General features: G+C 37.2%; 2 protein-coding genes across 5 annotated transcripts in view; one reads left to right on the top strand and one right to left on the bottom strand.

The window, feature by feature from the left end:
• Window positions 1-5,133, top strand: part of LOC106522679 (perlwapin) — a gene marked incomplete in the record, with an annotated part of 24,864 nt that extends 19,731 nt beyond the window's left edge. For all 3 annotated transcript variants that reach the window (XM_014015803.1, XM_014015806.1, XM_014015804.1), the window contains 2 exon segments: window positions 4,766-4,861; window positions 4,957-5,133. In XM_014015803.1, coding sequence (XP_013871257.1) covers window positions 4,766-4,861; window positions 4,957-5,102 — 242 coding nt within the window.
• A 2,029-nt stretch (window positions 5,134-7,162) lies between these two features.
• The window catches only part of pigt (phosphatidylinositol glycan anchor biosynthesis, class T), an 8,475-nt gene continuing 2,461 nt past the window's right edge, over window positions 7,163-13,176 (bottom strand). Inside the window, exons 2-12 of one of the 2 annotated variants that reach the window (XM_014015800.1) lie at window positions 11,815-11,992; window positions 11,345-11,472; window positions 11,063-11,163; window positions 10,773-10,947; window positions 10,584-10,681; window positions 10,392-10,457; window positions 10,195-10,351; window positions 9,802-10,002; window positions 8,363-8,528; window positions 8,151-8,234; window positions 7,163-8,050 (exon numbers count right to left, since the gene is read on the bottom strand). In XM_014015800.1, coding sequence (XP_013871254.1) covers window positions 7,801-8,050; window positions 8,151-8,234; window positions 8,363-8,528; window positions 9,802-10,002; window positions 10,195-10,351; window positions 10,392-10,457; window positions 10,584-10,681; window positions 10,773-10,947; window positions 11,063-11,163; window positions 11,345-11,472; window positions 11,815-11,992 — 1,604 coding nt within the window. In that variant the 3' untranslated portion in view covers window positions 7,163-7,800. The remainder of the gene's footprint in view (window positions 8,051-8,150; window positions 8,235-8,362; window positions 8,529-9,801; window positions 10,003-10,194; window positions 10,352-10,391; window positions 10,458-10,583; window positions 10,682-10,772; window positions 10,948-11,062; window positions 11,164-11,344; window positions 11,473-11,814; window positions 11,993-13,176) is intronic. The other variant, XM_014015801.1, reaches the window with a different exon arrangement.

The following is a 13,176-nucleotide window of genomic DNA, read 5'->3' as shown; positions in this document are numbered from 1 at the left end:
GCGCAGTGTAGGTCAGACTCATCTACAGTCCTGCCAAATTTCATGTTGACCGGTGCAACCGTTTTTGTGCTAAGGTTGACAAAAATCATCAAAGAGAAAAAAAAACAGCACGACAACAATATGACTCCCGCTTAAGTTTCGCGTGTGGGGGTCATAATTTTCAGGAGAGTATGAATGCCTTTCATTTGGTTTATTTTAGCTGTAACCTACAAGAAGCTCCCAGCTCAGAGCCCAAGTGTTTGCACWGAAAAAGTAGGAAAACAGCTCTATGTGTGGTACATGAAGTTGCACAGGTTTGATATACAAAAACAAGTTCACAGGTTTATTAYGCAAGGACAGGTTTCTTTAGATATGAAGGCAAATAACAGTGCATTCTTATTTTACATGYAACTTAAACCATTTCCAGTTTAAGAAGTAGCTGGAAAGTGTTCTGCATCAGTTTATGTGCACACATTGTAAGCACACTGTGAGTTCATCATTTAAGTTTAAGTAAAGTTTGAACCTGATTTTTTTATACCAAAAAAAAGTTCTAAATCATAGTAGACAGTGTAAACATATTTTACAAGGATTCTGTGTGAAAGATGTGTGCRTTCTACTGGTCAGCAATCACCTCCTTGGGACGTCTGAGTGTAAGACTCKGTTGAAATTCTCTRTAGTTTGATGCAAATCACTTTTAATTCAAAGTTCATTTTGAGAAAATGTTTATAGCTTTATTATGAATCATAGAATGCTTCATTTTAACAGTTAAAGCAAAACATATTCAGATGATCCTGACTACTTAATTTTCTCTTTTTTTTGCTGTTAGGATCCAACAATATGCATACACACAGACAAAAAGCAGTATTAGTRCAGCAGTACAGCAGCAATTCAATGCAGTTTTATATGCATTGAATACATCAGAGCTGCAGTAAAATACGACAAACTTTCACAAATGTCAAAAGCGAGAAATCCAAAGGGACATGCCATCTGAGACCAGTATAGAGTGKACTTTGCCCAAAGATTCTCAACTCTCTCCTCATAGATTCATGTTTTTTTGATCAGGAAATGAGAATATCATTGAAAAAGACTAACAGAATAAACTAATTCTAAATAATGCTTTTCTCTATTTTATGCCAATGCATCAAACTATCGTTTAAAAGTGATTTACATTTCAGTGACAGAATAATTACAGTATCATCATGTTAACAATGTCTTCAGAGTGCTCTATAAAGGCGTACTGTTTTGGTTTTCATTTCTGAGTCTGTTTTTATCAATAAACCATAGTGGTGTGCTTCAAGCCAAAGAGAAAAATGACTTTTTCAGGGATGTCCTGCTTGTTTCAGCTAAACAATGCCAAGCCACATTCCGCGCATTATAACAGCGTGGCTTCATTGTAAAAGATGCAGGNGGTTTCATACACAAAAACAAATTTAGAAATTAGTTAGAAATTATAATTAAAACTGCATTTTAAACATTAATTGATTTATTTCACGGCCATTTAAAGTCATTTTAATTACGTTCAATGACAGTAATGCAGTAATTTAAAGAATTGTAGGTAGGTCTTAAAGCTGGTTGGTTTATCTCCATGAAGTAAAGTATACAGCATGGAGCTGACTCTTCTGAAATATGACAAAAAAGAGCTGAAACAGTAAAGACAGAAGATAAAAGTAATCATCAAACATGCCATGTTATCCCTCAGTATTAATTGTTATAACATAAACTTTAACTTTTTGTTACAAAAAAATTAAAAATGGATTTTATAAAAATGCAGTGGACAGTTTGAATGTGTCTGTTGCTACTAGATGTTATCACAAGTAACTCTGCAGACACAAGGACCCAGCATCCTACAGATGTTGTACCAGGGTATTTATTACAAACAGAGAACCAGAAGCTCATTATTGACTGTAGTAAATCAACATGGAGACAAAGTGTTTTACACAAGCTGCTTTGTTTTTGGCATTTTGTTTATTTATGCCATCAAACTCATTTTGGCAAAAACCTGGTAAGTTTTTTTTTTTCTGTCTCCATGTGTATAATCTTTCTTTATCAAATCTGCTTTTTTGTTGTTGTTTCATCAACCTGGAAACTAGATGCCAACTTTTATATTAAACCAACATTTGTCTAAAACCAGGTATCTGTCCAAGAGTGTTTAACCCTCTCCTGCCTGTACCACCGTGTGTCTATGACATAGAATGTCCTGGAGAGGAAAAATGCTGTCAGTTTGAATATGGATCTGTCTGTGCCCCTCCTATTACAAGTGAGAGTCACAATATTACCAAAGTACTGTGGCAGTTCATTCATTCATTCATTGGTTAAATCTTGTAAGTGATAAAAGAAAGTTTTGTAAAAACCACTTCTAGACAGGATTTAAGGTAAGCGCCAGTGGTGTGCAACCCCCATTCCAATGAATTTGGAACGTTATGTAAAACAGGATACAATGATTTGCAAACCATTTTCAATCAAAGATTTGGAAACTGAGGAGTGCTCAAAAAACACCAATGTCAGGGTTATTCAGCTAAATTGCTCCGGGGGCCACAGTTATTGCAGGCCAACAGCTGAGGGGCCAAACATCCAGCAATTAAAGTCATTATATAATCAAGTATTACAAAGATCTGTTACTTTTGAAATAGCTTATTTTGCTGCATTTAATCATGAATACAACATTCAGAACCCTATAAAAGTATTGATAATTAAACAATATCAAAAACTAAATTAAAACATTATGCCTCATATTTAAAGGGATCCACAACTAGTTGTAACACTAGACTTTATTTGATAAACATATATTTTAACTGTAAAATAAAAACTGTAAAAACACTGTAGGCTGTTGAGTTTTGTAAATTTTTAAAAATATATTTTAACATGGACTGAGCCATTTTATTTACACACAAAGTATACTGGGTAAATGATGACATAGACTAGGTCATTGGTGCGAGGCTGCTAGCGAGCTATATCCACCCTGAAGGTTAATCTTGGACAATATCTGATGATCGGCTAATTTAAATGAAACCAGAGAGCGTTGACAGAGAGAAGAAGGTAGAAACCACTCAGCCTGCAACTGAAAATATGGATGGAGGACAGCAGAGCTGCTTCATGAAGGAAGAACCTCAGCTTAGCCTGTTAGCTTTAGCGTTAGCGCCAACACTATATTGCCACATATGCGTTAGCTCGGTGCTTGCGCGACAAACTACCAAGCTAAACTGAGATCCTCCATCCACATTTGGATCCCTTTAACACAAATATTATTTTGACATCACTGACTTTCCAAATTTTTTAACCAATTTTATTTTCACTTTCATAGTTTTATCTTCAACTGTAATTTTAACTATTTTGAATGTACATAGAAATGGTTTTTACCAGCTTCTAGCCACGATTCTGATGTTTCTGTAGATACCAAACATGTCTTTGTCTAGCTAAATGAACTTATGGTTTGGGCTTAAGAGATGAATGAACCAATTGGCGGGCCAATCTTTGGTCCCTCGCGGGCCGGATGTGGACCACAGGCCACCAGTTGAATAGCCCCGACCTATGTGGAACATTCCCCAAGTGAACAGGTTAATTGGAAAAAGGAAAGTGTCATGATTGGGTATAAGGGAGCAACCCAAAAAGGCTGTCATTCATAGGCAAGGATGCTGTGAGGTTCACTGAACAACTACGTAAGCAAATAGTCCAACAGTTTAAGAAAATTTCTCAACACCCAATTGCAAAGAATTTTAGGATTTCATCATTTAGAGTACATAATATCATCAAAAGATTCATAAAATCTGGACAAATCTCTGCAAATAAGCTAACATTAAATGACCGTGACCTTTGACCCCTCAGGCAGCACTGCATTAAAAACAGACATCATTCTGTAACAGATATTACCACATGGGCTCAGGAACACTTCAGAAAACCATTGCCAGTGAACACAGTTCATTTCTACATCTACAAGTGCAAGTTAAAACTCTTATCATGAAAAGATAAAGCCGTATATCAACAACACCCAGAAACACAGCCAGCTTCTCTGGACCTGAGCTCATCTGAGATGGACTGATGCAAAGTGGAAAAGTGTCCTGTGGTCTGACAAGTCCACATTTCAAATTGCTTTTGGAAATCATGGATGTGGTGTGCTCCAAGCCAAAGAGAAAAAGGACTTTTTCAGGGATGTCCTGCTTGTTTCAGCTAAACAATGCCAAGCCACATTCCGCGCATTATAACAGCGTGGCTTCATTGTAAAAGATGCAGGTACCAGACTGGCCTGCCTGCAGTCCAGACCTGTCGCTCACTGATAATGTGTGGCGCACTATGAAGCACAAAATACGACAACGGAGACCCCAGACTGTTGAGCAACTGAAGAAGTTCATCCAGCAAGAATGGGAAAGAATTCCACCTACAAAGCTTCAACAATTAGTGTCCTCAGTTCCCAAATGCTTATTGAGTGTTGTTAAAAAGAAAGGTGAAATAACACATTGGTAAACACGCCCGTCTTCCAGTGTTTTTGGAACGTGTTGCAGGCATCAAATTCAAAATCAGTGAATATTAGCAAAAAAAACAAACAAACAAACAAACTATAAAGCTCATCCATTTGAACATTAAATATCTTGTTTTTGTAGTGTATTCAATTGAATATATGTCGAAAAGAATTGGAAATCATCGTATTCCCTTTTTATGCTTAACACAACATCACAACTTCATTAGAATTGGGGTTATTTTATTAAAATATTTTTAAAAACTGTTTTCTTTTTGAAGTTCTTTTTTCTCTCTGTCCTTGAAGTTAAGCCAGGATGTCCAGAACCAGGAAYAGGGACATGTATTCATGAGTGCTCTACAGACAGGGATTGTCCATACCTTCAGAAATGCTGCTTCAACGGCTGTGGATATGTGTGCTATGGACCAAAAGGTGAGATGTGAAAAAGATGGCAATATTTCTCAATTATTATCYCACTGTAGCTATAGGCATGAACATACTGACTGTTTTTGTGCTGGGTGTTTCAGTAAAGCCAGACATGGTGGTCCAAGGTGGTTCACCCCAAACTGTTGTGAGTTCTGCCAAGATGATTATGACTGCCCAGGATACAAGAAGTGCTGTCAGACAACATGCGGCCTCTCCTGCACACACTGACTCGAGGYGCAAATACTGAGCCGTATCCAGATGTGCACATTAAGTTTTCCGAAGAAAAATGTACTGATTAAAAATGTTGAGTTAATTGTGTTTCTGCCTTACCTTTCTTTTATTTTAACACATTTTTACTAAGTTTGAAGGCTGTTTAAGATGATGTTTTTGCACTGGAAACATTAGACTTCAAGGTTGTTTTTTTGCAAGATGTTGACCAAACTGTTCTTACAGCAGTGTGTCTGCAAAAGGAAGTTTTATTTGTCCCCCAGGCGATATCTCAATGAGAAATAATTTAACTTCTTAATAAATACCTTTAGAAAATCACCCACTTTCATATCCTTCATAAAGACAGTGACAACCTAAAATTACATTGTCCTAAAGTGCAAATTCAGCTTCATTTGYCAACAGAGCCTTGTCCTAAAAGTCCAACATCAAGGTCATTTTAAAAAAAAAAATCTCGGAGACCTTATAGCATTAAAATGATAACTAATATTMAAATAACTACGTTTATTTGTTTGTTTTTGCTGATAAACAGACAMGTTTTTAAAAACTTATCCTATTCCTCCTCTGAAACCAGGCCAAGTGTCTTTAACACCCTCCTGCCAGCACCACCATGTGAGTGGGACACAGAATGCCATGGWCTACCAAGATGGTCAGTTTTATTGCTCTGACACTTGTGGATATGAGTGCATGAAGCCATTACCAGGTTAAGGTGGCAAATRTCCTGCCTTACTCTTCCCAAACTGCTGCTAGGTATGAACAGGCAAAATTTTTTTGTGTTGTGTGTTTCAGAGATGCAACAAAAGTCATTGTTTCATYGAGAAGAATGTCCAAATAGATGTGGACATTTCTGTGAATACCCTTTTYATCCTTGAGAAACCCACCAAGCTGCACTTCACATCCCAGTGTGTACTTCTTTGATTTCTTTAATTCAAATGTAGCAATGACAAAGTGTAAAAAATTACTTGTCTTTCTGCTTCATTGCCTTTTTTTTCCTTGTGGAGTACAGAGCTCACTGTCTGGGTTAGTTTCATGACTGGACATTGATAACTTTCTCTTTTATGATTATTCACATCATATGAAACAGCTTGATCAATAAAATGTTTTGTGTGCCTGCTAGAAATTAGCCCTAACCCACACCAACATACTGGATGTAAAAATGCAGCTGCATTTACCTAAATGGAAATCTTCAAACTACTGTACCAATGAGCAGTAAAATGAGCTGCATCCATAGCTCTGTAGAAATTATTTTTGTAATCTCTTACACTTCCTTTAACTTCTTTAAGCATGTCTAAAATATACCAGTTATGAGAATTTTSAGTGTTTGCACTTCATTATGTTCACAGATCAGTAAAAATCACATTTTTGGGTTTCTAACTGGCCAATTCTGGTCATCAGACACTTGATTGATGCTTCCCTTATAAAACTTTTTCTAAACATGGTTCTCACTTCAACATACGTATCTCTTCATAAAAAATAGTATTACAAAAAAAACTCACTAATGAGAAAAAATTACCTAGCTGTTTAACAGAACAAAATTAAACCATCACTTTGTTTGTTTGCAGCTGTGGACACCTTCCTGTCGGCTGATCTGCTTCCAGCTAACCTAACAATGYGACAAATGTGGAGTGGTGCTTTATTGTTGGTTTATGCTCCAAATTGTTTACTGATTTTGTGCAAAAGTGAGAATGACTGACTAACCCCTTCAGCAAATATGACTTTCAAAAACATCAACCTGTCAGAAGCAAGGTCTATGTTGACACAAAAACGAAACTAAGTGAACTGATAATGACCAAATGAGCAGTGATTTAGAAAAGTGGCATTTTGTTGTCTGTAATCGGAAAATATGTATTTGAAGTTAAATGTTAATGTAATTACTGTCGAGATTATTGGGCTGATAAATTAATGTTATGCAAACTGTCTCAAAAGAAATGTTCACGTTTTTAACCTTTTAGTTTGCTAAAACCAATATAYTGTAAGAAAAAAATCAAGGTTTGGGTGTAAAAAAGTGTTACAAGACAGTATAAAACTGCTTTTAACTGGGAGGTTGTGTTCATAATTCAATGAGATGGATAAACAAAAATGTATTTTTTTAAAAACTTGTATTTTATTGTTGTTTTTGATGTTAGAAACTGCAGTTTTGGGTGGTGACTATACTGACAACAAATGTCATTCTGACAAAGTCACTGTGACAGAATGGGTCAGTTTATCTTATCTTTCCAGGACAGGAGACGACAAACAACARGTGAAAAACACATTACAAGTCCAAAGGTACCGATATTGCTGTTTGAGTTATTTGGGCTGCAGTTTATCATTGAATAAATTTCAGAAAGCAGACAAATATATTGGGTTTCTTAAAGTAACAGTAAACATTGAGTATCTGAATTTTAATCAAATAAAAAGGTGTTGTTTCAAACATCCACAAACCACTGAAGTGGTCAATAGAAATAATAGAAATGAATTTATTCATTTTCCTCATTCAAAAAGGGCCAATGTCTGCATTTTCTTCACAAGAATTTGATTTTAAAACCTTTAGTGTGAATAAAATCAAAAGTCCTCTTTTATTTGTTGAAAAAAAAAAAAAAAAACAACAACTTCAAGTTAGCTCATTTAATTACATCCTTACCAGTGCTTGACTCACTTTTCCCTGATCATCAAATGTTTTTGTCTTTTCGAAAGAGCTCACAAACGAAAGGTCAAGCAGCGAGCTCTGTTTTGCAGCCTCAGAGCGGCGGCACGCCCCTCATCTTGCGGATGATGTTTGCTATCCTCTTGGCCAGTCCTGGGTTGGGTTCTTCTATCTGGAAGCTTCGGGTCAGAAGGTTGTACAGGGAGCCGTAGCCCACAGCCACAACAGTGCACGTCAGGCAGATGACGTTGTACGGCATGCTGAAATCTGGAGTTGGCAGGTTGACCAGCAGGGGTTCTGTGTAGACACGCACAAAGTAGCTGGACTCCTCTTTGCAGGGAAAACTGTTGGAAGATGGTACAGCTGTGACTTCGCAGACTAAAAATACAAGAAAATCACATTGTTTTCCYMTCTTGAAGAAAAAGCAGACAAGCCTGCACTCACAAGCTGCTGAAGAGTGGTCGATCCTGAGTGTTGTTTGTATCCATGGCAACAGTGCTTGGAACAAGAGCACTTATGACGGAGGACCTAAATGTCACGAAATAACATTTTTTTATTGTTTGAACACCTAAAAGGGAGTTATTTAACAAAAAAACGACATTTAAGTACTTAAAATATAAAATCTCAAATGATATGCGAACATAAACTGTGCACACCCGACGTAAAAGCCGTGGTTGGGATCAGGGGTGTATTCTGTCCATTTAAGCAGAGCCCTCTCAAACTGCACTGTAACCTCGGTAACGGAGTGTGGAGGAAGCTGGACCAGCATCTCCAGTAGGTGGGGCCGCATGCGGTCCTTAGAAGGCTGGTAGTGGATGTAACCTGGTTAAAAATTAAAAAAAAGAGAGAGAGAAACTTGTCAATGTTTATACCTAAACAATGTATTGTTCCGACAAACTTTCCACTGTGACAGCGATTACTATAAAGTTTGATCAAACTGAACAGAAACTGTGATACGTGTGCGCCTCCATGTGGACAAACAATGCAGCTGCACGGAAACATGAAAGCAAAAATTGCAATAAACATTTTTTTTCTGTTGGTAATCAGGTCTCATGCTGATTTGTTGAAAGTATGCAATTAAAAAATTACAGAATTACATCACCTCTAAAGTTGGAGAAATAATTTTGAATCAAAAACAGACTTCTGACTAATTCTGTTTCAGAAATGTAAAAGCAAAGTTAGATGGATTACTGATCTTTTTTTTTTGTGTATCTAAAAAAAATTGACAGCAGTGTTACACATCCAACACTATTTGTAAAGAATTTCCCAATGAAGTCAATAGTACTTGTTTGACAAMATGAAATAAAAAATGTGCTGCTAAATGAGACAAATCATGCTTTTAAATCCTTCTTTTGACATTTAAATCATGCAGTTGGTGTCTATATAAAGTGGTCTGAATTCCTCCTTATTGTAACTCCACAAGCCCCTCTTTCACCCTTTTTTGAGGTGTGTCTCAGATCAACTCATTTTGATGCTGTCTCTTTAAATCAAAATGAGATGCTTCACGCCCAGTCCCTCTCCAGCTTCCAAAGCAGTCCATTCTAGTTTGATAAAGAGATTTACAACWATATAGCAGCGCAGAAACTTTATTTAGCAGTTAAATCAAAAGACRTCAACAAGGGAAGACTTGTCCATCAAGCCTTACATGTTGGAGCCAGAGTCTGACTCAGAGCCGGTGGAGAATGAAGACGAGGAAATTTTAGTTGGTAAGTCCAGACCTTGTTTAGAAGTTCCGTCACAAAAACTGTGATGCAATGGTTCAGAAACCATCTTAGAAAATAGATAAAACTGAAAAGATTGAAAAATATGACCCAAACAGAATATACATATACCTACACAGCATCGGAAGAGACTAAATTCAAACTTTCTGCACTCCTACAGACTCCAAGTGTATTAAAAAATGCATTTAACAGCTAAAAAAAGTGGATTTTGCGTGATATCTTCCATTTAAATCCAACCAATATAGGTGTAATTAGCTTAAAAATTTGTGTTCTAACACAGCTGCAAAAATAATGTTTGGTAAACAGAAAGCTTTAGTAAATTTGTTCAAACATTTGCCTGCTTAAAAAAACAAAAACTGAAGAACAGAACTCACTGGGCTTATTGTCTTTTCCCTTGCTGGTGACKGTGAGCGTGTGGATGTAGAGGCGTAGATACCAGGGTACCGAGTCCAGCAGCAACACTGGGAAAGACCTGAAGGGGTGATGGTTGTACATTAAGGTGTGAATCTCTCCTGTCTGCAGCCCATACCCAGCAACGTAACGCTCAGCGTGGAGCAAGGGGCGGAGCATGACACCTGCAGGCAGGAAATTAGAGACAAATTCTAACTTAAGTGGAAAAAATATGTGAAAAAAAATGAAGAAATGGGAYTTTAACAAAGCAGAACAGTCTGTTTCTTTTCTCTTGATGGAGAAGAGGTGATTAGATATAAAGTGAAAACTAGGCTACTTTTAGGAAACCATTTATGTTGYRYTTAKGKGTCACTCACCATCACTGGATTTCCAGCGGATCAGCAGGTTGAGGGAGCGAACAGTCCCGAAGGTGACCTGCTGGGTCAGATCGTACACAGAGAAGGTCCGTCTGTCCCCGAGCACCACGGCCTGGCTTACTAGCGGAGTGGCTGGGATAAGCTCAAACTGCTCCTCCTGCAAAAAAAACAAAAACAATAAAACCAGCTTTACTCAACTTAAAACTGCTGCAGAACTTCTCCATTTTTGTTTTCGGGTAATAAAACCTCAAAATGTTTCTCTCCTGTATGAATTAAAAAAAAAACTATAATCTCAATACTGCTTTGAACATTTTATTAGGATTAATCTTTTTCATTCTAGTAGTTGTATCTTGTAAAAATAATAATGAAAGCAGATGAGAAAATCCAACCTGAGTGTTTTCTGTGATGTCGATGTAGATTTTACTGGAGGARGCCAATGGGCAGGCTTCTGTCAAGGTCCGCGAGAACATCTTGAACAAAGACCACTCTTAAAAAAAATAATAATAAAGCTAATAAAATTAGAGAAGGATTTAAGGCCAGGGGGATTTGAACATGCAAGATTTGTCTTTTTACCCTACCTCGTTTGCCCTGTCCAGAGGTGTGCAGGTCAAAGACAACGTTCAGTGTCTGCCTCAGCTCCCAGGATGTGTCTTTACACAGAGAGTCCTGACACACTGGTCTTATGTGCACTGCCTGAGAATGAAAACTACTGTGGAAGAGTTTCTCTGACTTCAGCAGCACAGCGAGACCAGCCTGTAAATTCACACGGGTCACACAGAAAAAAAAAGAAGAAAAAACTAATGTTAGCAGGAATAATATTCAAATGAAACACAGATGGCTGAGACATACACACATAAAAGACATTTACCTTGGATCCACATGGCAACAGTTTCTTCCAAGGCGTCAAATTCTCAGTGCAGACAATTTCCCGTGGGAGGGTGGCATAGCGAAGAAAGCGATGGTCTGTCACTTACGTTTCAATGTGGAAAACAGAAATCACATATAAATATGCAACCTGGACAGGAGGCTGCCTCTGATTTCATTAATTCTCTGTTTCTCTTTTAAAAACAAAATGTAAATTCTGATTTAAATGTGGTAAAAACTTAAAGCTGATCATATCACTGGTGATTAGACTGAAGTGTTATAGTACCATTGGCTATCCCCAGTGGTTTGAAAGAGGCGCTGGGCTGAACWGTATTGGTGGAGTCAATGAAGTTCAGTGAAGCACAGAAGATGCCTGACAAAACGTTGGTCAGCTCCTTCCATGTGGCATCCACACTGACAAAGGTAGAGAAATGGGAGAAAAACAAAATAACTTACAGACACGACACACAGCAAAATAGTATAAACCAAACTGGATTCTAAAATGAAAACGTAGTTGTCACACTGGAGTTTTCAGAAGCATTTTCCATCAAAAAGGAATCTGTCATTTCAAATTAATGACTGCTGGAATGAAATAAGATCAAATTCTGATTCATCTGGTCTTTAGTTTAATTTCTGACTAGAAAAACAAAAATACTATGCCATTTAGTATTTTCTTTAAGGAAAATGTTTCATTTCCAGAAACCTGGCTCAGTTATCCACTTTGACTCTCGACGGCCACCAGAGGGCGGTACTCACTCTGTCACAGTGTCCTGGAACCAAACCCAGAGTTCGGCTCCTGGCGGAGACGGTAGATATGGCTGTCCCCACTGCATGGTCCTCCAGTAGCCCTGAGTGAAGGAGATGTGCAGCTCTCGTACAGAGAACTTGGAGATGACCTGACCCAGAGATTTTGGAAACAGCCGATAGTGGGACACTAGAAAAAAACGTAATGGCATTTATTAATTCAGATCAAGGTGCATGATACACTTCTGGACTATATTGTTAAAAAAAACAGTGAATATTAATTCATTTTTTCAAAAAACAGCAAAGAAGACYTTCATTGTAATTTCCAGATTCATTGTGACAGCAACCATTATGTACAGAAGATGCACAAAAAAATTAAAAAGCAAACACAAAAAAACAATGATTTACAAATAATCTGAACTCTTTATTCAAGTAAAATTTGTCCAAAGGCAACAAAAATTCCAATATATGGTTCTTAAAAACACATTATCACTATACTTGGGACTATTTTTAAAAATAAAGCTTATTTTAAGTGAACATGCAAGAGACTTTGTTGAGACTTTTACTCCACTCCGAACTCTACTATTGCACATCTGTGTTTCTTKTCTGCATTGTGACTCTTCATTTCACAGTTATTGGTCTGTTGAGATTGCTTTGCACTGAAAAAAGGCAATTTCTGAGTCCTGCTGTCAGATTCTGATTGTCTACGGTCTCTAAAATAAAGCACATCTTCTTCTATCCTTGCACAATTCTTTATATTTTTTATTATCAGTAGTCGTTTCATGGCTAGTCAGTGTTAATTTTTGTTTTGTGTGCACTATCTATAGTTTGTAAAGTAACTAGTATGTGAACCTCTGTACGGGCGCTGCTATGACACCTGAATTTCACCTCTGAGAGACAATAAAGGGTATTTCTATTCTATTCTCTACTGTCATGCTCACACATGCACAGTAGGAGACATTTTGCTAGATGATGAGCTCATAGCTATGAAGAGCAACGTGTTTCTAAACCTAAATAGACCCCTCAGGAAAAACAAAAACATTACTGATGTGAACGCTGCCCTCTTGAAGCACATTACTTCAACCCCGTCACACTTTTTTAAAGCGTGCTCATCTCAACATAGCAAAAAAAATCTGTTTAGATTCAACAAAAACGCCTGATGTTTTGGGGATTTATTACCACTTTTGCTTCCGTCCACATCGAATTACTTTTGGACCAGTAACATCTAGGGGTGTAAGAAAATATCGATTCATTGAAATATTGCAAAATTTCATTTCCCGATACTGTATCGATATTCTAAAGCCCTGTATCGATTTTTTTTATCAAGGTTTAAAATGTCAACTTTCCTGCCAGCTGTTCATTTTTATGTTGTAG

Source organism: Austrofundulus limnaeus, unplaced genomic scaffold (genome assembly GCF_001266775.1).
Source record: "Austrofundulus limnaeus strain Quisiro unplaced genomic scaffold, Austrofundulus_limnaeus-1.0 Scaffold134, whole genome shotgun sequence".
NCBI classification, from domain to species: Eukaryota; Metazoa; Chordata; class Actinopteri; order Cyprinodontiformes; family Rivulidae; genus Austrofundulus; species Austrofundulus limnaeus.
Note: the sequence above shows the minus strand (reverse complement) of the source record. Positions and strands in the feature narration are given on the sequence as shown.